Below are 22,938 nucleotides of genomic sequence, written 5' to 3'. Positions count from 1 at the left end.
GCCCAAACGCTTGCAACACGCTTATGCACACACATGCAACGACAGTCACGTCTACATGGACGCATGCACGCACGCACCTACACACACACACACACACACACGTACGCACGCACGCACACGTGCACACACGTACGCACGCACGCACACACACACACACGTACGCACGCACGCACACACACATACACACACACATGCACGCACGCACCTTCACACACATGCACGCAAGCACGCACGCACGGACACATACACGCACGCACGTACACATACACGCACCCACGTACACATACACGCACGCACGTACACATACGCGCACGCACGTACAGATACACGCACGCACGTACACATACACATACACGCACGCACGTATACATACACACACGCATGTACGATTTGTTGCACACACGCACGTTCGAGAGCGTGCGATACGCTTCTAACAACGTTAACGTTAGATTACACACATAACACATACATACAGTCATGCACGCACGCACGGACGCACGCAAACACATGCCCTCACATATGCGCACACAGAGGCAAACAAGTATGAGGTGAATGCACCTTTGTGTGTTCGCGGGCCACCGTTACTCCTACCGGTTTTGTTTCATAGCTCGGCAGGTAATTAGGTAGTTCATTAATGACCCAGTCTGAGAAAACACCTCACAGCATCCCGCCTGTACAGCGTGCGCATGAACGTGGTCCTTAATGATTAAAATTGCATAAAAATGCATCTGCTCTAGTCATTAAACTTCGGCAATTACTTTAGCGTAGCTAAATAAATTATCGATGCACATGCAAATTTAGGATGAATAGAGCCAATTACACGTCAGTCCGCAGAATATATGTGTCCTGTATCCTTTCACAATTTTTATACGATAAAGCTGTCATAGCATGCATGCAACATACTCTACGATATAGACGAGCATTGATTGTATAACAGAGTAAACAACGCTACTCTTTCTTTACCAATGAAAGGAATCTGTTTAAAATGCACATAGCTTCAATCACGTAATGACAGTTAGAAACTGTCTTTGAATTAGATTTAATGAAATATGCATGTAAAGGCCTTATTAATTATAATTATGTGCATCTCATAAGCCGCGAAAACATTGCTAATGAGAAAAGGCAATTATACATAAATCAGCCCAATACATGGAGTCAAGCAGAGAAATTTCGAAAACAAAGGCATGTATTAACCATCCCAGGTGATTTATGTTGGAGTTATGACAGCACTTTCTAGTGTAACCAATCATGTAAACTCTTAAAGAACCGCTAGCGAGGATAGAATAGAAGTTTGCGTAAGTATATTAGTCAGGAAGGGGTCATCCTGTAATTAATGTAATGGCTAAGATCGATATATGCGATCAATCTTAGGCAAAACCATCATAAACTGTCAACTTAACTGTTACCAGATGAAAGAAAACCAACGCGAAGACACGGTTAGAGATGAAAACTGATCTAATGGTACACCCATCTGAACAGGGCAACAATGATTTATTGCCGGAGGTCATAGATGGCAGCACTGTCCAGCGCATAGCAGCCCTCTCATTGCTAAGCGTGGCTTCACTGGCTTGTATATAATGAATGCAGGTGCATCCCGATGTTGCAGTCACCTCAGGATGCACTCTAAGCGCGACGGGATAATTGACGTGCTATAGTATATTGCACTTACGTTTGTCCAACTCTCACAACCCGTCTAGGCACACGGATGAGGTAGACGCACACTGGCAATTCATCTCATACAGCTGGTATAAGGTTGCTAATAGATGCGCGGCTATGCTGCTTTAGACTGTGGTTCTCAGTTTACGCACCAGACGCTCGTCTTTGAATATGTAACCAGCCTCATTATAACACCGAGTCACACCACAGCGAATTCGTTGTGAATACTCGCATAACGAACTCTCGCGTGGATCATGTTAAAGCACTCTCTTATTACAAAATGCATGGAATTGTGTGGCGAAAGTTCACCTAACCTGGCTCGATATGCCTTCGTGTCATCACGGATACGAGTCGACTATACGCATACGGCGTTGATGATAAAAGCAACCGCATAGCGTCAAAGAGAACAAAGTCAACATAAATTTAAAATTCAAAATCAAAAATCTTCAATTCTTTGTTAGTGATAACGAAGAAGTATTGAAGACAAGGATAAGAAGAGATGGAGAAACCACAGAAGGAAAAAAAGATCGTTAATACTGATGAAAATGGTAATGGGTAGCAAGAGCAGAAAAAAGACGAACGAAGCACGAAGCACGAAGGACGAAGCAGAAAAAGAGGATTAAAGATGAGAATAAAAAAAAGGAAAACGAAAGGAATGCGAACAACCAAGCCTGTGTGAGTGAGCGGGGGGGGGGGGGATTTGTTGGTCCAGTATCCAGGATGTCGTTTTGGAAGTTTCAAAAAATAAACCACGTTTATAGGAAGAGACATGAGGGGTATAATTTTGTCCTCCTATTCGTCACTTCGTGACATTATATTATTAAACCTAATATTTTATGGTTCTGTAATAAATTGCAGCCCTAGATGTATCAGCATTAGCAGGAAGTAAGCCTGATTGACCAAGATGTTACCTGTAGGTAACTTGAGAAACTCTAGAGGTTTCCAGTCGAGACAGAAATTAAACACAAAACGTTTGCATAAACCACGTAACCGAACAAAATGTGACCGTTTTTATAACCATAATATAGTTCATGTGTGCAAGAACCACCTAACCTGCAAGGCAATTCGCAAAGTGATTCAAACTAGATTGAAAATCGAAATGAATTTTCATAGCGAGTCCAACCGATTTCTACTTGAACCACAAGCTAGAAAGAACGTTCATAACACAGAAAATTGCAACACAGATAAATGTATACATATGTCCATCGCAAGGACGTATTTAGAATCAACTTACCTTGTGCATTATGTAGTTTGCAATGTCACCTACTGTGTGAAACCATACATAGCAAAACCAGATCCACTGTGATTAGACTGCATCACCTGCAAATACAGCAGATAATTAATAGTAGCAAGATTAACCCTATTGTAAAATAGCCTAGTACGTTGTGAGATAGTAGTAATACTTGAAATGTGCAAGCAAATGCCAATCACAATAGAAAAGTGAATGTCTCGATAAGTATAAATTTGCAAAAAGAAGACAAGCTTCTCTGATCTCAGTCTCTCTCTCTCTCTCTCTCTCTCTCTCTCTCTCTCTCTCTCTCTCTCTCTCTGATCTTACAACACACGACCCTGTCTCCTTGTGCCTCCTCAGAGTGCTCTATTTTCACATGCTGTCCAGACAGACGCATCTACTGGAATTGAACCACTCTTCAGTCGCTGTCGCTGCTATGGATTCCTGGATGCTGACTTGCTGTTGGTACGCTTCTCCAAATCATCGCTCGCCTATCGTAGCTTCGTAGTGGATGGCAGGTGGTGCGAGTCACACACGTCTAGTTTCCGTTACAGCTGCCCAGTCATCGGCTCCAGGTGAAGATGGAGTGGAATATGGGTGGGGGGGGGAATCTCACGGCACACAACAACAAAGGTGTCCAAACAGAGTGGAGAGGACTTTGCAAATGTAGAAATCATTCTCGGGTGATTTTTGTTTTGCACAGTCACGTTCTGTGCTTGTTATATTTTTTTTCATCGCCAATCAGATTTTTTTTCTGTTCAAATCTTTTTTATCTTTTCATTCTCAAATCTCTCAATCTTTTCCTTTCTTTCTTTTCTCTTCTCATTCGTATTTTCTCATCTTTTAATGTTCATCATTTCAAAATACATAATATTTTGACAACGATCTGCATGTCAACAAGAAATACATCCAACTTGCACAGTAACACACTAATAAAATTATACAATACAGAGCAAAAATACTTCTCACTGCTGCTGCACTACAAATAATGTGCAAACACTAGAATATTACTTCAACGGCTGTATCAAGTCTCTGTCTAGAAATGACTGGCAACATTTTTGATCACGAAGAAATCCGAAGGTGCACTTGTGCAAGTACGTTCACTGACTGTTCAGTTTTCTAGCCTGTCGGCACCTATTCAACTGGTGACCCCAATACGTCACGTATCCTCAAGTTCATGAGTTGTGACAAATGCTATTTTTAGCACATAAACAGCTGGCTACACTGCCGTCACTCAACATTGATGAGGCAAAGTTGTTCATGATGAATTTGGGGATCCAGACGTTGATGCAGCTACTTAACCCCCACAGTAGCATATTAGTGAGGGATAGAGGGACAGAGGTATGAGAAAGTGAATGAACGTACTGCACATATTCACCGTCACAAGTAAATACATTTCAACAAAAACCCCTGAAGAATCAGTACACACTAGTAGCCGTAACACCGTCAACGAAGTGAAGAAACCAGAGGTGCAGTAAAACTGATACACAGAAGTGATTTGATTGGGTTGGGCATTCTCTGGCTGGAAACCAAGATTTTACTGCTAATCAGCTTTATCAAACAGAAAACAACTGTACCATCAGCTCTATATAAGTTACAAACCATGTACAACACGCTGGCTACTTGGTTTAAAAATGTATCGAGATCTGCTAGTTATCACATTGATTTCATCAGCATTGAAAACTAGTAGGTACCCCAGCATAGAAATCATCCACATTTAAACATCAAAGAAAATGTCACAGCCTGATAACAAGATAAGAAATTCAAGACACACGTCTGTTGCCCTTCCTCTCTCCCACTCTAGTATACAAAGACTAGGATAACAGCATCATCACATTCCTACAGATTTAAGTGTAAAATATTATAATTCAACCATTAAAACCATTACATTTGTCTATTCTACGATAAGAGACATGGTGCATGTTGTAATTGATGCCTGTCACTTTCTGATTTCAATAATGATACTGCCTGGCACTGCAAACGAGCTCGCTCTAATAACGTAGACAGAGTAGCGAGATGCACACCAGGCCACTGCCATTAGAAATCGGAAACACGGCACATTAGGTCAAACACTACCAGCAGTAAATGCCGGTATAGACGACTTGGCAGAAAGTATCAAATGAGTGGTGCTAGAAAATGAGACCAGTACACATGACGAGCTGAAACTCACGACGATTGCATGGAGTTACCGGTTAACAGGGCATCAACTCTGCATGCATCACGCACAGTCACCTTGGCAAACTGATCGAGGACAGGACCACTCCTTTTGGATCTCTGACCAGGTTCAAACTATACGACAGTACAATTCATTGAAGCCGTGCTTTTAAAACAGAGAGGATGCGGAGTGAAAGAAGGCCAAACTTTGCATAAACTAACGACTAAAACATAAACGCGAGATAAGCGACATATAAACGAGTGGGCATTCAAATACATCTTTATGCACCATCACAAACTGTACACGGGCAGTGGACTAATAAGGGTGAATTAATTCATGTTCGCTGGCTCGTCTGTGTCAATTAGCAGTGACAGGCACGGCCTGGTCATTACACTTGTTCCCAGCTGCTATCCATCACTACACACGCATCGAGTGTGTGCTGACCACTGCCCACCTACTACTACATACACGCGTACAGACACTGTTCTAGAAACACGCGAGCCTCCGCCTGCACCATCCGGCACTCTCAGAAGACGACCGTGACGTCACTGTCGAATGCTCCGCGGCGTTTCCACGGCGATCATCGGCGCCAGGAGCGTGATTCGTCGTCGTCGTCGTCCTCGTCGTCACCAAGGAGGATGTCGTCATCTGCCGTTTCGTCATCTTCGCCCTGCAGCAGCAATGAAAAGTCTATTACAGCAACGTCCGACATCAGTATTGACCACCCACAGTGACGCACCGATGATCAGTTACAATCAAAATATCGTTGATCGTTCGCAGCCATGAATTAGATAATAAATTATTAAAATAATCGATCCTCAAAAAAATCTGTACTCGAGGAAGTACGAGCTAGCAGTGCATTGAAGCAATTCCTAAAGACAAGATGTATTTTCGAAGCTCTTATATTAATAACTAAAAAACGATTGCAAAACAGGACCTCTTGCTCCATCTACGGCCAACACAATCATGGTCCTCAGCCGAAGCAAAGTGCAGGTGAATTCACTGTGCAACTATTTCTCATGAATTCACTGCCTATTACTGGCCACCTACATCAAGCTGCCGGTGCACTGGTAGCAGTAATGAATAGCTGCTGGTGGGTGGTCTAGGACTGTTTGACCTATGGCTATGGCTCAGTTATAGCCAGCGTGAAGGCTGGCATTGAACGAATGACATAAACCATAACCACCCCATCCCGATTATGTAAATCTATGCGGCATGTACCTGCTCACCAAGCCGTACTATCTATACACGGTCATAATTCTACCTAACGCGTGTAGGTCTACATGGTAGTGTTCGTGTACCTCAGCGAGCAGCGCAGCCGTACTATCTACACGGTAGTGTTCGTGTACCTCAGCGAGCAGCGCAGCCGTACTATCTACACACAGTCATAATTCTACCTAACGCGTGTAGGTCTACACGGCAGTGTTCGTGTACCTCAGCGAGCAGCGCAGCCTCCGCGGCATCCAGGTCTCCGAGGTCCTCCTCCTCGTCCTGCTGGTGCTGCGACGTCACCGCCGCTGCTGCCGGCGCAAGCAGCGTCGCCGCGTGCCACGCCATCGTCAGCTTCCTGCCCCGGAACGTTGCGGCATTGCCGGCGGCGTACTCGGCCACCGGCCGACGCTTGAATCCGACGACGAGCGACGGCCGCGCCGCACTGTCGTCAAACTCGGTCGACTCTGCGCCGAAGGTCTGCCGCAGAAACGACACGAGGTCTTAACATGGGGCAAGGACACACGAAGAAGTAAAGGGGGCGTGAAACACAGACACGCTAAAGTAAATGTGGTTTTGAATATGGACACGTGAGAAAGTAAAGGAGGGAGGAGTGGAATATGGACACATCACAAAGTAAAGGAGGGAGGAGTGGAATATGGACACATCACAAAGTAAAGGGAGAGTGGAATATGTGTGCACGCGAGACCACCCATACCGCATCTTTATGGTTATTGTGATAATATGACACCATAATAATTTCAATACAGGTTGAGTGACTCTCTAAATTACCAATACTTATGTTACACTTTTCTTAAAGCGACAGTAAAACCTAAACTGGCTTAAAATCGTAAGGGCAGCACATTTAACTCTCACACTCACTAATGAACAGAGTAGATAGAGTGGCTTACTATCTTGTGTAACAGATATGTAGCTATCCCACTAACTAACACACTAGATAGAGATTACAACTATCTTGTGTAACAGTGTATGTAGCTATCCCACTAACTAACACACTAGATGGAGATTGCAACTATCTTGTGTAACAGTGTATGTAGCTCTCACACTACCTAACACACTAGATGGAGATTACAACTATCTTGTGTAACAGTGTATGTAGCTCTCACACTAACTAACACACTAGATAGAGATTACAACTATCTTGTGTAACAGTATCCGTAACTCTCCTATTCACTGACGCACTGTGAAGACCGGCTTACAGCTTTCTTCGACGGAAGCGCATGTAACTCTCTAACACTTACTGCAAAGTGAGACATCAGCTCCTCCTTCTCGTCGAGGGAGAAGCCTTGCACCATCAGCTGTCGCGGCCTCCTGTCGATCGTGTTGTGCTGCCCCATCGCGCCCCTGCCGCCCCGCACACCCCTGCCTCGACCGCGCCGCCCCTCGCCGATGCCCCGCCCCCTGCCTCTACCCCGGCCACGCCCCCGCCCACGGTAGGTCTGCGCGGCTCCCACAAGGCCGAGACTATATGCCTACAACACGAGAAGAAAAAACAACAAAAGTTGCTAACATCAATTTGCCCCCTGACTCACATTACGATGTTTATCGAAAGATTAAATCTCATTGCCAATTAAAGTACCGCAATATTATTACCATTACTTTTATATTAGTGATGGAAAAAAGACAGTAAAAAGATTTCAATATGATTGGACCTCAATTCATGCCGATATAACAAAGAATAATACAGCAGGGCAGCTATATAATATAAAACACATACACACATGCACGCACGCACGCACGCACGCACACACACATAGGTATATATATATATATATATGTATATATATACCTATAGGACAATATGTCAATTTGCCTACCTCGTGGCGCAGTTCAGCGAGACGCTTTCTCAGCTCAGAGCTGTCAGCTCCAGTAGCCTCCTTAGTCATCACCTCCAACTCTGCATCAAGCAACACCTTCTGTGCCTGCAAGTGCAATCATCAACATGACAACGAATTTAATTATACATTACGGACAAGTCACGTTAAACAACTACGTACAATTCACGCCAGAACCCGACATGTATACCTTATACTGTTAAACCACACTAATTTGATTTAGCAAGAAGAGGAGCCATGATCCAAACCAAGAACATGGCCAAGGTGAAGCAATTATATGAGGTATACAAATGTTTAAATATCTGTAGACTGAAATAGAGTGAGTATAAATTGATTATAAATATATTATTGATTTGTGATAGATTGATGTTCTTGTTCACAAAAAATTTCTCACCTCCTTTTTTGTCAACGACTGCAACTCTGGTTTGGTGATCTCCTCTTTTAACTTTGCTATGCTGTCTTGCAGTGACATCAATGTCTGTGAGACATGAGATCAGTTAATGCACTACACACATTTCACTCACACATATCATATAAGCTTAATGATTTATAAATCGAGAAAACGTTGCCAATCTTGCATTAAGCCTATAGAGCACGTGGGAGATTATTCGACAATTTTTGTCACAAGAAACAAAATTGCCAACCTGGGCAGTAATGAAGATTGCTTACAGCAACCTACGCACATATACGATACGAATTCAATCGCCAACATGCATCTAGATGACCACATCACCCTGGCCAGTCATAGTGGTGCTTTTCATAAATACTACGCGTATAATAAAGTAAAATAAGTTGCGTTAAAATAAGTCATGTGACTTATCAAAAGTCTCTGATTGCGAGTTACAAATAAACTAATAATTAAAATTGCTAGACTGGTTGCACTACACACACACGAGGAATTGCAATTGCCGATATCAGCAATTATAATTGCTCGAGACAAAATCTGCTTGAAAATTCTCCCGTGTGCCCTCGGCATTTACATGGCAAAATTTTCACAGGCTGATAGGAGAAAATGACACGCGATAAGTTCTACGAGTGGACATATCGTGAAAACAATCGTTTGCTCTGTATGTAGTGAGCGTGGGGGGAACCAGCAGATAGAGGAGGAAGATTCCTACCTTCATGATGGAGGCTCTCTCGCTCGGGTTCACTTGCTTGTTCTTCTCCAGTTTCTCTATAAGTACCTTCTGCTGCTGGATGTGCCTCTCCAGCAGCTGCTGCTGCTGCTTGTGCAGGTCTGCCTTCAACTTGGCTCCTTGCTGTAAGACAACGGAAGACAGGTGTTACGCGCGTAAAAACAGTGCTGACCACCGTGTGAATAATGCAACAGAAATGCACGAACGATTATACTTATAGGTATTTTACAAGATTTCTTTTAATAACCTAAATCAATGACAATAATCTAATAGCTGACCCATTGTACATAAAGTACCGCCACTCCAAAACCCGTATACCGCGTGACAATACTGTACGGCGATTCTTCACGCCGCACTACTAGCTTAAGCGAATCCTACGTGTCTCCAAAATGACCTCTCACAATCTCGCGTGTCGCAAAAATAACATATTAACATCTCGCTCGTCACAACAATATCATATTACAATCCCGCGCGTCGCAACAACATCTTACAATACCCTTATGCATTGCAATAATAACGTACCAGAGATTACAAATAATCAGAGACGGCGTCCGTCACGACACATCAGACATCGCCGCAGTGCAATGCTGAGAGAGCAGAATATCTCACACACGCATACAAGCACACGGAGGCACGCACACGAGCACACGCACGCATGCACGCACACGCACATAAGCACACGCACGCACACGAGCACACGCACACGAGCACACGCACGCATGCATGCACACGCACACGAGCACACGCACGCACACGAGCACACGCACACGAGCACACGCACACGAGCACACGCACGCATGCATGCACACGCACACGAGCACACGCACGCACACGAGCACACGCACACGAGCACACGCACACGAGCACACGCACGCATGCATGCACACGCACACGAGCACACGCACGCACACGAGCACACGCACACGAGCACACGCACACGAGCACACGCACGCATGCATGCACACGCACACGAGCACACGCACGCACACGAGCACACGCACACGAGCACACGCACACGAGCACACGCACGCACCACTGAGCACACGCAGCATGCACGCACCCGCACACAAGCACACAGAGGCACGCACACGAGCCACATGCACGCATGCATGCGATGCCCCGAACGAGTATAGGAGACACACACCATTAAGCAGACGCACGCACACACGAGCAGACGCACGTCACACACGAGCAGAAGCACGGCACACGAGCAGACGCACACACGCGAGCAGACGCTGACGCACATTGAGCAGACGCACGCACCATGAGCGCACGCACGCAACACGGCAGCGCAGACGCACGCACGACGAGCAGTGGCAAACGCCACCACGAGCAGCGCACGCACACGAGCAGACGCACTAGGTCACACCGACAGACGCACGCACACAAGCAGGCAAACTCATGCACACGAGCAGCACGAACGCACGCCACACCAGGCAGACACGACGCACATCGCAGCAGAGCACACGCCACCACGCAGCAGCGAACGCACGCACTACGAGCAGACGGAAACGGCGACGCACACGCAGCAGACGCGCACGCACACGATGCAGACGAACGCACACGAGCAGAACGAACGCACGCACACGAGCAAGGTACGAACGCACAACACACGAGCACGTACGAACGCCACACGAGCAGGCAAGCACGCACACGGGCAGACGAACACACGCACACGAGGGCAGGCAAGACGCACACGAGGCAGACGCACGCAAAGAGAGACGAACGCACACACACGCAGCAGCACGCGCACCCCTACGAGCAGGCAAACGCACTCACGAGCAGGCAAAAAGCAGCACGAGGCAGGACGAACATCACGCACACCGAGCAGCGAACGCACGCACACGAGCAGCGCAAACGCACTACGAGGCAGACGAAACACACGCACACGAGCAGACGATACGGCCACGCACAGGGCGAAGTACACACGCACGGCACAAAGCAGACGAGATTGCAGAGCGACACGACGAGCAGGCGCATCAGCACACGAGCAGACATATTTGCTCCCACGCTTACGCGAGGCGGACGAACTCACGCACACGATGCAGAACGAACGCCCCCCCTCCCCCCGACACACACGAGCAGTGCTGAACCACACAAGCAGGACAGTCACGAACACGCGCACACGAGCAGACACGACGCGACGCACACGAGCAGTACGAAACACCACTGCACACGAGCGAGACGAACGCACCCGAGCAGACGCATCACGCACGCACACGAGCAGACGCGACGCAACAGACGAGCAAGAGCGCACGCATGCACACAAGCAGGCAAATGCACACGAGCACACATGCACGTACGCATGCACGGCTTCACTGACATTCTCCGGACCGCCTCAGGACGTTCGCACGTGCCCCACCCCCTCGTTTCCGCTCGAAACGCGCACTTCCACGTCACAAGTTCCCTGCCTCCCCCGCCCGTCTCCACCCTCCTCACCACCTCACCTTCATCTTCTCCTCCTGCTTCTTCTTCGCGTTCGACCGCGCGACGGCCGCACTGTTCGCGACGTTGATCTGCTCCAGAATCTCCTCCTTGATCGCCGCCGCAGATGACGCCTCCGCCGACGTCTTGGCGGTCGGGGGCGGCGGTGCGTGCGCTGTCGCAGCATTGTACACCGTCCTCGTCAGCCCCGTCGATGTTTTGTGCACGACGGCCTGCAACGTTGACGAAAGCACGTCGTCACGCATCGTAGTTTTATGCAGGCAGGGAGTTCTAGTTAAATTCGTCCACGTTGTGTACGTCAAAGTTCAAACATAAAACTATGTAGTCAAATCGATGTTGATGGGCACCTCTTATCAAATCAAAACCTGTCCACAAAGGACACCTTTTACCCTCGAGATGCAGTTGTACAGCAAAACTACGCCAATCAAGGTTTAATGTAGGCCAGATTTGACTCTTGAGTACTGACTATCAAACCAATTTGTGTTCCAAATGGAAATTAAATTTTGCAATTTGAAAGCAGATATATACCTCATTTTTACAATTAAGCCACATAATTTTGACAATGACTGCCTTTTTTTTATTATTGCCTTATTCATCACATTTTTACCAAAAACGACAGCACCAAAAATTCCTAAACAATTTAGTTTTTACACAAAATAAATTATCACATCTGTAATAGTAGCAATAGCCCAGATAAAAAAGATAAGTTCAAATGTAGTGAGAGAAAAAACATCATACCATACTGCATGATACAAAAAATGTTAGTGCCTAAGCCAATACTAAACAAATATACACCATCATCTCTGCTAATAGGGGACGCCCTGGTGAATGCTATCGTACACGTTATGGCACAATAAACGTCAGAGGGGCAGAGGGGTAAGCTAGCTATCGCATTACGATCCAGTCTGATGATTGCTGTATGCGTTACACTGCACGCAATCGAATAAGACTATTCTAGCTACTCTGTAATGCACCTAACAGCATGAAATATCAGTACACTCCATGCTCATTACACATGCCGAGATCTATATTAAAACCTCACAGTACTTGACAGCGTCACCCAGAATGCAGATCTACCCAGATGAGAATATACGAGAGCTGGTTACCAACCCGGAAACTTTAGATCTATATTAAAACCTCACAGTACTTGACAGCATCACCCAGAACACAGATCTACCCAGATCAGTGAAAAAAATACACGGGGGCTCGGGGCGATTTAGCCCCCGAAATGCCAAAAAGAGCCCCGGAACTGGCAAAAAGAGCCCCCGTAAATTTGCATAGAGTTCAATGCAAACCAAATTTTAGAGTGCTATTTTCATGCACGCGAGCTTGAAAAGTAGCCCCTGAAAAAGACATTTTATTTTTTTCCCTGACCCAGATGAGAATATACGAGAGCCGGTTACCAACCCGGAAACTTTGGATCTATATTAAAACCTCGTAGTACATGACAGCATCAACCAGAACACATATCTACTCAAGTGAGCACTTAGAGAACTTTAGCAGAGAAGAGAGGGAAAGTTTCCAAAATCAGCAAGTTTCCATCTGATTTTTTAAAGTATTCCACACTCGCTAACAACTTGCTTACCGGCTCCTCTGTTTTGTCCTCGGCCTTGGGCATGTTGTTGAGTGACAGCTGTGCTCTGGCTGGCAGTGGAGCCTTCTTAGCCGCAGGCACATTATCGTGCAATCCACCCTACAGTGCACAATAGTGATTTGTGAAACAAGGCACGTCAGTTCTACCCAGCAACAGGCCCTGTAGCAATGGTAAGCACTTAACAGAACATATTACACGATGCACACGCTTGAAAATGCGACACATCCAGCGTCCAGAGAGCAATGTCGATAATACTTTTCACCGCAAAGAAATGCTCAACGGATCGCAGTTCTCAATCATTCGGCGATCTCGGGCAGCACGCATGAATACTCCACAGCCAGGCGTCGTACTAGAACACATTAGTTACCTCTTTGTGCCAAAAGACTTTCACAAACCGGCTGTTGAACACGGGGTCCGGTGACCGGTAAGCAGCATTAGCCTGAGCATGCGTGAGAAACTGCACTAACGCAGCTTCAACGTCGCCTTCATAGCACACCTGCAAACAGATAATGAAATAACTGCCCGTATTATTAACATTCGAGTGGGAAAAGAAGGAAGAAAACCATTGGGCCCCGTTATCAGAAACAAAATTAGTCTAACATTAGTCGTAACGTGAATTTTTCCCCGTAGAGGCGTAGACCGTCAACAGAATATCGTTTCGTAAAGCTATGAGGAAATTTGGAAGGATTTATCATTCTCGTAACTTTACGATATTTTTGTCAGCGGTCTTACAGAAAATGTTCATCTTAAGACTAATGTTATCATTAAATTTGTAAACACTGCTGGAAACAGGTTTGTTACGGATATTTTAATAAACAACATAACAACAAATTGAAAATATTGATACAAATTTCGACAGGTAAACACAGTACTAGATTGATACTACAGTAACTGCGAGGTTTAGCTGGATTACTGATTTTAAAGTAGTATAAATTTATAAGTTCATCATAATGAAGTTCCAAACTAACATCGCATCAATGGTCGGCTGGCACACAAAAAGTCGACATTTACAGGTTTTTCAGGTTATTATTTTGTAATGTAGTCGACAGATTTGATAAAATATCAAAACAGATATTTACTGCACATCTTCTGTATATTTTGAATGTCTAAAAATATCATGGTGTTCTTGTGTGTAAATAGATGAAAATTTTGATGTAAAACATTGAAGAATAAGCGAAAATTCCAGCACAAGGCAATAGATCCATTGTTAACAAGGCAGCGTTGACATGTTAAGACACTAATTCAAAGTCCTTTCACTGCGTGCTCAGTGGTGTAATGAATCAACTCACCGTGATATTTGTGATGGTTCCAAACTTCTGAAAGTGTTCATTTATCTTGCCGATATTATTAAATCCACGTGGAATTTTCCTGATTTCAAGCACGACATTGTTGGGATCGTACCCCGACGTCTTTTTGATCCCACCTGCAAGCAAACGGCACCCGCATTCCAGAAAGTTGCATAGAAACAATCTGCAAACACCTACATAATTGCATGAAACATTTGCGGATTCCACACGCAAATTCACGGTGTACTCACAAAGAGAGATTACCATGTGATACAATTTGAGATTTTTATGACTAACTACATGCTTGAATCTACACCACACAATAGAGGACCAACTGTAAGCATTATAACTAGTTATTAGGAGCGAGACCATACAGGTTACTAACAATACGATCCGCACGACATGTATCGATAAGTGTATCGTCGACATTTGTATTGCGATACATCGATGAATCGTCCCACCCTAGCCCGACCCTAACGACTATTTAATCTTTCCGCAGCATGAAGGTAGCATTGCATTCAATATCACAACAGCATGTGCGCAGCAGCGCATTCAATGAACCGACTGCATACCAAGTATTTATTATTACTTATTTGCTGTGGATGAAAGCCCAGCGTGAGCGGGCGCACCATACCCAGTCGGCTGTAGTCAAATCCGGTCGACCGCTTCGCCGGCTCTTCAGGGTTGTAGCTCGGAATGCGATCCTTGTCCACGTCGTCATACGGACGCTTCTGCGTGATCACAATGCGGTTGCTTCCCAACGCGACATCTGGTTGCTGCCTCTGATGTTCAGCACCTGCGTCGATGCGAAAACCATGCGTGAGCACAAAGCAACGTCATTCCCTATTCCCGATGACGTGACAGCTCCCAAGCTGAGCAGACGTAATCACGTTGAAAAACTCACTGGCCGTAGCATCGCGTACCATCAAAACTAGAATAGTTAGGCCTAATTTCTATCTCAACACATTACTTACACGTACATATACAACTGTACACATAAAGCGACAAATCGGCACATCACAATTTTGCAGACACCCCGGTTGTTAAATGCGTCAGGTTACCGCAAACGAGAAATCTTTTTAAGGGGTTCGATACTAACCATTTTAGTTCATTATTCCACAGGACTAGTAAAATAAAAAATGTACTAGTCCTTCCAAGATTCTACTAGTCCTGCGGAAGGGACCTTTACTACGCGCAGGAGCGACGAGCATTGTGATTTGCCAGGAGGTAGGTGGGTTTGGAGGGTGGAGCCCCCCCCTTCTTTGCTAGGCGCCGGTTTCCCCCAGGGTAAAGGGGGTGTTCCACAGAAACTGGTTTTTGCCAAAAGACCCTGTCAATTGGTATAAATATAGTAACTTTGATATGGCATTATAGATTAAAATTTAAATTAAATTAAATTTTAATTTCGAAAATTAATATTAAATTTATTCGAAAATTAAATTTAAATTTTAATTGAAAATTAAATTAATTTTAATTTCGAAATAAAATTTCGAGCCTCCTTGATGAGGATCTGTGGATCCCGGCTCACCTTATCACGGCAAGGATTGGCCTCATTTATAGCTCCAAACTGCTTTCGGCCGCTTGTATCGGCTATCGCCATAATGAACCTCTAGCAGGCCTTGTCGGTGAGTTAAGTTCTGCCGACATATAACCCTATGGGCTTGTCAAGCTGGCCAGCTTGACTAATCAGTGTAGGGCTGCCGTTTTTTTCAAATAGCTATGCTGCATTTCTAATTAGGATATTCAGTTTTGCTATTGTGGCCTTGTTCATTACCTCCGCCCACGAAGTGGAGGAGGTTATGGGATCGCTCTCGTGTAGTGTGTTCGTGTGTTAGTGTGCTAGTGTGTTCGCGCAATCGATATTAGCGCGTCGAGTCAGCAGCAGACCAGTCAGTCAGCAGCAGCGAGCGGCGAGCCAGCTCGTAACACATACATGTACATGTGCTGGCGTATATCCTGGGTTATTCGTGTGTTCGTGAGTCGTATGGAGTATGTCTCTGGTGGAGGTATGCACTCTCCGTGAGTGCCCTCTGTCTAGTTAAAGTTAGTGTTTTTGCCCCCACTCTTTCGTGAACAGGCATGGTCCTTGCATTTCTTTTTGCTATGATCTTTCTGTGCCCCTCGGAAGCATTATGCGCTTTAACAGTTTCCAAACGATAGTTTGTAGTGCCGGTGAAACAAACTACCAGACATACAGCCTGCACCACAAGTCATACCCTTGGCCGGGTCATACTCTAGCCACGGGTATGACGATTTCCACGCTGGCTGGAACGTATGCATCCTTTTGGTCTTATCATATACACGCTGGCCATCTAATTTCTCCTCCTGCGACGTTTGGGAGGTGGAGGACCCACATAACAACCTTGATGTTAGTATTTGGATAAGGATGTACCTACTAATATGCTTCACTACTTGTATCACTACTATAAATAACAATTTGTATCGACAGCTTCAAGTAAAACACGCATGCGATGTGGTTGCGATGTAAATACCTCGCTATGATTCGTTGTGTCATTTATACAATCAGACGGTTCAGACCGTTTGTTCTATGTCAACAGCTACTGTCAAGCGATCGATCAGTAGACTCGTGGCCCCATTGTTTTTAACAATGTCTGTACTGTCATAGGGTCTAGCGTGCTTAGAGCGTGCAGAACATGCTAGCGTCTACTTGTACTAGCACGTCTACTAGGGAAAACTTGTTGATGGCAATGAGTTATATATATAGCTCTTTGGATATTTGTTGAGAGAAGCTGACGCCGGGACTATCAGACTATAGTAAAATCGATGGGAGGATGGGAAATTGGGACGGTGAGGGACGGGGAAAATAACTAGTCCACAGGACTAACAGCTATGGGGCACTTACTAGTCCTTCTTATTTTTTACTAGTCTCGGACTAACGGACTAGCGTTAGTGTCGAACCCTGTTGATGTAACGGCATCGCGGGCGACGATTGGCGAACATGAGATTTATCCCCGACACGTTACTTACAAGGACATATACAGCTGTACACATAAAGCGACAAATCCGCTTGCGACAAACAAGCGGCAATTACAATTTTGCAGACACCCCGGCTGTTGAACATGTCAGGTTACCGCAATCTTTTTCGCAGAGATGGCATCGCGAAGAGAGACAATCGGCGAACGTTACCTGTCGGGGCGACGGAGTGGGAGCCGACGAGCGAGACGAGCTCGCGCTGCCTCAGTGGCGCTGCATGTCGCACCGGCCGGTTGAATCCCGGCGGAGGGTTCCAGAACGGCGGGGGCGGTCCTCCGTGTGGCCGGTGCGGCGGCGGCGGCATGCTGGGGGGTGGCGGCGCGCGCGGCCGGCTGATTCCCGGCGTCTCCGGGTTGTACGGCTCGGGGATGTACGGCTCGACGGGAAGGCGTGGTGGCGGCGGCGGCAGGCTGTGTTGTGAGATGGGCACGGGCGGACGGTGCGGCGGCGGTGGCGGATGCGACATTGGCATCGGGTTGCCGGACATAGACGTGATCGAGGGCGGAGGGCCGATGCCCGGCTGATGCGGCGGCGGGCCCTGCGGCGGCCCAGGCATTCCTGCGAGACGACGACATTCTGCTTTATAGACGTGTTCAGCATGGCATCAAATAATACAGTAATGGCAAATACGATTGAAAACACATCCAGTCCTAGATTTAGAAAATTGTGACTCCGCAATTTCACAGCTTTTCACTTTCAACAAGACTGTGCATTTATAATATGTACGCTTATCAAATTTTGCCTATCGAATAATATGCACCATATAATACCAACCGAAAGCAGAAGCTGTAATGGCCCATTGATAGGAAATAACAACCGCAAAACTATTTTACGACTGTGCTTCCACTAACCAGGCACAGGTGTACCAAACGTGATCATCGACTGTAGGTTTACGTCTTCCACTATGACCGGGTCCTGACCATGGTCAAATGGACACAGGTCACCTCTCATGCAGAATCCCTTCTCTGCAATCACATAATTAGCATAATCAAGTTCATGCCAATGGACACTTAAGTTCACTGTTGTTGAATGGAGTAGGCGACGCCTAAGTATGGCCTCCGAAATAACAGCACGAGGCATCTAGGATGGAATCAGCCGACCGAATCAGAATCAGAATCAATCTCAAATTTCAGACCGACAGAATCAGTCTCAAATTTAAGATGTCGAACGAAATGCATTGCTGTGTACACTGCGAGGGACTTTTTATTTCCACTGTGAGGAAATCAGCGACCACTCACCGTCGTAATCTCGACATCGGGGTTTGCCGACACGTCTGCCCTCGCTCACCAGCGCAGCAGGAGGAGGCGGTGCTACTGCAGAATTGACAGACGTGATCGGTGGGGGCGGAGGCGTGGGCGTGTCCCGGGATCGCAGCGGACTGCGCAATTTCGCATCAGCCGCTATTGGTGACCTTGACCGTGACTTTGACTTCGGGTGCGGACTAGCTGCTCTTGCTGTACAGAGCAAGATGGCAAAATGGGGTTAACACATAGTTATTCAGGGTGCGAAATTAACCGGAGTCCGGAGTCAAATACTCTCCGATTTACTGCCGGACTCCCTGATTTGACATATTCAGGAGTCCGCGTGACTCCCTGACACTTCTGCCATACTAACTAGTTCGTTCCAGAGCAAGGCCTCGCTGAATTACTGTATTTTTTCAGCACATGTCCAAAAAAAATTGGGCATACGTGCAACCGCATGAATCTTCAAAATAAGCACATGCGTTATTGTTAATATCTTTAATTTGGAACTTCAGACTCCAGACTCCCTCATTTTGTCACGGACTTCCTTGTTCAAAGGTTAATTTCTACCCCTGGATATTGATATTCCATGAGTAGTTACAATATTCAAAGGAAACAGCTAAGTACATTTCCACTATCTGCTGCAATTCCAAACATTGAAAAGGTTAGGATATGGGTTAGTGTTTGATGCAAAAAAACAACTCATTTTTCTTAGAGCCAGATGAAAAAGAAGTAGCTTTTCGGGTATTTTTACATAGCTCTAATTGACGAATACACTGTCCCGTTTCCACACGAAAGAAACGGAGGCTACCTTTCAATCGATCGGGCGACCGACTGCGAGACCGACTACGAGTTCTCCTCCTCCTTGAGGGCGGGGCACGGTCGTAACGACTTCCAACCTGCCGTCGAATGGGATAGCGCCTGTCATCGTAGTCCCGCCTTCCTCGGTCGTCCCTGTAAGAATACACTGACACGTCACCACACATCATGTCAATCAGTCTCCGAGACAAATGAACGGACATGGTAATCTCCTCATATAAACTTATACAACATACTTTTTTGGTTATTTGTATTAAGGCGACATCAGTAAAGAATGCCTAGTCACTAGTGATAACAAAAATTGTTAGGAGTTTACATAAATCCATCATATTATGTTTTAACAACCAATGATCGTGTTATCAGACTTATCCAGTGCTACACAGTGAGTCAATACACGTCTTTTAGGTTTACAATTATACACAGTGGGAATAGCATTTTTAATTTTTTACCAATGAGACTTCTTTTGAAATGGTTTTAATATGACTGGGTTTCTTCTGAGAGAAAATTAGACAGAGGAGGTAATGAGGCCAGTTTGGGAAAAAACACGCATGATGTATTCAAATACAGGATGTATTGATATACTTATAGGTATATAGATACAGGATATACTTATCAGTAAATACAGGAACATTTTCAGAACGGCGATGTTAAATTTGACAACGGTGGTGCGCCACTATGCCTCCTATGTATAAGAAACCCTGTATGACAAATAAATTTCTCACACTTACCTGTTTCTAACAAACTGTCTTCCTCCAGGGCTCCTGCTCCGTCTTCTCTCCGGACTTCTCCTTAGTGGACTTCTTCTACCAGGGCTGCTTCTTCGCACGGAAATGGTTGGACTTCGAGGCCTTGTTTCTGTTGGTGGTTTCCTATTCTCCTCATCCGACTGCAGAAGAAACATGCCACCTTCACAACTAAGTACTCTAATAGCAAAATATTTATGATCTCCCATTCATAATCCAACCTCACGATTTTTTACAGCTAAAAAGTTTCACATTCTACTTATGTTTTAGCACACACATTACCAAAGTATTATACAGGTACACCACCGATTTTCCGGACACCGATTGTCCGGAACCTCTTTTAGTCCGGATAAAATTCATTTGAAATTCCTATTAGTTTACCGGGTGGCCACAGATGGCGTTGCCGGTGGCGCACTCTCCTTAAATTGTTTAAACTGCAGCATTTGGTGGTGAGCTGTTGATTTTATGTTGATTCTAAGGCAGGTGCAAGTGTCAATAATAAAATTAAAAAAACACAAAAAAATTCCATTCATTTAAGTTTCTAGCAGTGCATGGCGCTTTAGAGACATGGGAGGTATTTAGTTGCTTAGAGGTGTATGGTTGAATTGGGGGTGTACCTGGACCAAGGGTTCCGGAAAATCGGTGGTGTACCTGTAAGCATTTAATGTGCTAACATACACAAACTGTGATGACACAATTCCTCTTCCGAAATGAATGTCAATTTTTCAGGCACATACCTCTTTCTTAATATCAATCTTTTCCTCTTGCTTCACAATGACATTTCTTTCTTCTGACTGTGATAAAGCCTGGAGTCCATTACTTTCTTCTACTTTTACAATGTACGTTTTGGTTTTTAATGACTCAAATAGCATATCAACAAATTTCCCAGTTTCTGCAATGGAAAACAATTAGCTGGTTAAACTCACAACCTTAATAACCTAAATTTAATCAAGGTAGTTTACAACAGTAAAGTTAGGGAAACATCAGTAAGTTGCTAATATATTTAAGGATACACTCGCGGTTTAATACAAAATTTCATTGACTCTTCATTTTCAGTCTTATTCGTTGGCCAACACCAGGTGCCACCCTTGTGCAGGGTGCGAAATTAACAGGAGTCCGGAGTGAAATACTCCCTAATTTACTGTCGGACTCCCTGATTTGACATATGCAGGAATCCGTGCGACTCCCTGAAAATTCTGCCATTCTAACTAGTTCATTCCAGAGGACGGCCTCGCGGAATTACTGTATTTTTTCAGTAAAAGTCCAAAGAAAATTTGGCAGACATGCAACCGCATGAATCTTAAAAATAAGCACATGTGTTATTGTTAATATCTTTAATTTTGAACTTCTGACTGCGGACTCCCTCTTTTTGAAAATTTCTCCCTTGTTCAAAAGTTAATTTCTACCCCGGATTCATTATACCAGAATCTATCAGCATCAACACTTATACAGCTGTCATCTACCAGTGATAGCTGAAATTGACGCGGGAACGAAAATAGCATTTACACCTCGTTACATACTCTTACATAAAGGCCCGAGTTTGTTGACATGTAGCTTATTGACGTTATGCAGTACACATCGTTCGTGCATTTCGCATGAAAATGCGATGGTAACCTCATAATTTCGTGCAATTTTTTAAGGTGCACAGAATATATTACCAATTTAGTGATTTCAGTTAGTCATGGATGTGTCGCAGTAAGTACTAACAGTAGATGTTTCACATACGTTCACCCATTTTGCACACTGGCGGTCGATCATTGTGAAAAGTAGAAAAACACTGATTTCTCCGTTTCAATTTCTGCCACAGTAGCCGATGTATAAATGGATATTTCATTAGCCGATATGTCATTACAATTCGGAATAATTTAATTCTACACTTGTTTTCATCATAACGCATTGTTGTAAAAAAAATGCATCAGGGTTTGATATTAAGTGCCGTCTGTTATAAATTATGGTTCTTTATTTGCATAAATGTTCAATCCGAAGATACGACTTAGATTTTACACAGTTTTTTTTCTTCTTCATTTTTTCGCTAAATATAAAAACAATTTTTATATTTCATGATCATAACGGAATCATAATGAAATCATAACGGATGATTTTAGTGCATATTGTGTCTAACTTGTGGTGAAAATTTTGCTTTTACACTCTTTGTGGTAATTTGGAAATGTCCAAAATACCATATTTACACAAAAGTTCAAAATTTGTATTGTCACATAATGATAAGGTGCTAAAAATTGCATGAAATGTTTCAGCTTGAACATAGAGAATGAGATACATCTCGTCCATAGATAAAATGTGCGATTGATTCGATTCATTCAATGCATAGTCAATAACGGTTTACTCTTCATTACAGCAATACCTGTGCAAAAGCTGTATCCTTTATATTGTAGTTACACATACAAATTTAATTTCGCATCATATCGACACGTTGGTTTAGAAAAGAAACTAACTGTAATTGCCTTTTTGATTTAGTTTTAGAGAACAGTGGCCACAGATATAAATTAACAAGTGCCGCATAGCGACAGCGCTCATCTAACGTCTACTGCGGTGACTCTGTGGTGGAGTGGAGG

At 44.7% G+C, this 22,938-nt stretch overlaps 1 protein-coding gene and 1 long non-coding RNA gene across 2 annotated transcripts in view; both read right to left on the bottom strand.

Moving 5' to 3' along the window:
- LOC106814468 overlaps positions 1-3,273 on the bottom strand; it is a 44,463-nt gene extending 41,190 nt beyond the window's left edge. Inside the window, exons 1-2 of the long non-coding RNA XR_001394609.1 lie at positions 3,215-3,273; positions 2,891-2,976 (exon numbers count right to left, since the gene is read on the bottom strand). This is a non-coding gene — a long non-coding RNA (uncharacterized LOC106814468). The remainder of the gene's footprint in view (positions 1-2,890; positions 2,977-3,214) is intronic.
- A 301-nt stretch (positions 3,274-3,574) lies between these two features.
- Positions 3,575-22,938, bottom strand: part of LOC106814514 (RNA-binding protein 26-like) — a 21,019-nt gene continuing 1,655 nt past the window's right edge. Inside the window, exons 3-19 of the mRNA XM_014818831.1 lie at positions 21,103-21,257; positions 20,351-20,508; positions 19,615-19,757; positions 18,801-19,016; positions 18,414-18,527; positions 17,716-18,120; positions 15,203-15,364; positions 14,572-14,705; positions 13,650-13,778; positions 13,274-13,381; positions 11,691-11,900; positions 9,226-9,366; positions 8,502-8,585; positions 8,090-8,194; positions 7,514-7,744; positions 6,477-6,731; positions 3,575-5,712 (exon numbers count right to left, since the gene is read on the bottom strand). Coding sequence (XP_014674317.1) covers positions 5,623-5,712; positions 6,477-6,731; positions 7,514-7,744; positions 8,090-8,194; positions 8,502-8,585; positions 9,226-9,366; positions 11,691-11,900; positions 13,274-13,381; positions 13,650-13,778; positions 14,572-14,705; positions 15,203-15,364; positions 17,716-18,120; positions 18,414-18,527; positions 18,801-19,016; positions 19,615-19,757; positions 20,351-20,508; positions 21,103-21,257 — 2,840 coding nt within the window. The 3' untranslated portion in view covers positions 3,575-5,622. The remainder of the gene's footprint in view (positions 5,713-6,476; positions 6,732-7,513; positions 7,745-8,089; positions 8,195-8,501; positions 8,586-9,225; positions 9,367-11,690; positions 11,901-13,273; positions 13,382-13,649; positions 13,779-14,571; positions 14,706-15,202; positions 15,365-17,715; positions 18,121-18,413; positions 18,528-18,800; positions 19,017-19,614; positions 19,758-20,350; positions 20,509-21,102; positions 21,258-22,938) is intronic.

The sequence above is a fragment of the Priapulus caudatus genome, unplaced genomic scaffold (genome assembly GCF_000485595.1).
Source record: "Priapulus caudatus unplaced genomic scaffold, Priapulus_caudatus-5.0.1 Scaffold26, whole genome shotgun sequence".
In the NCBI taxonomy this organism is placed as follows: Eukaryota; Metazoa; Priapulida; class Priapulimorpha; order Priapulimorphida; family Priapulidae; genus Priapulus; species Priapulus caudatus.
This window is presented reverse-complemented; position numbering and strand designations above follow the sequence as displayed.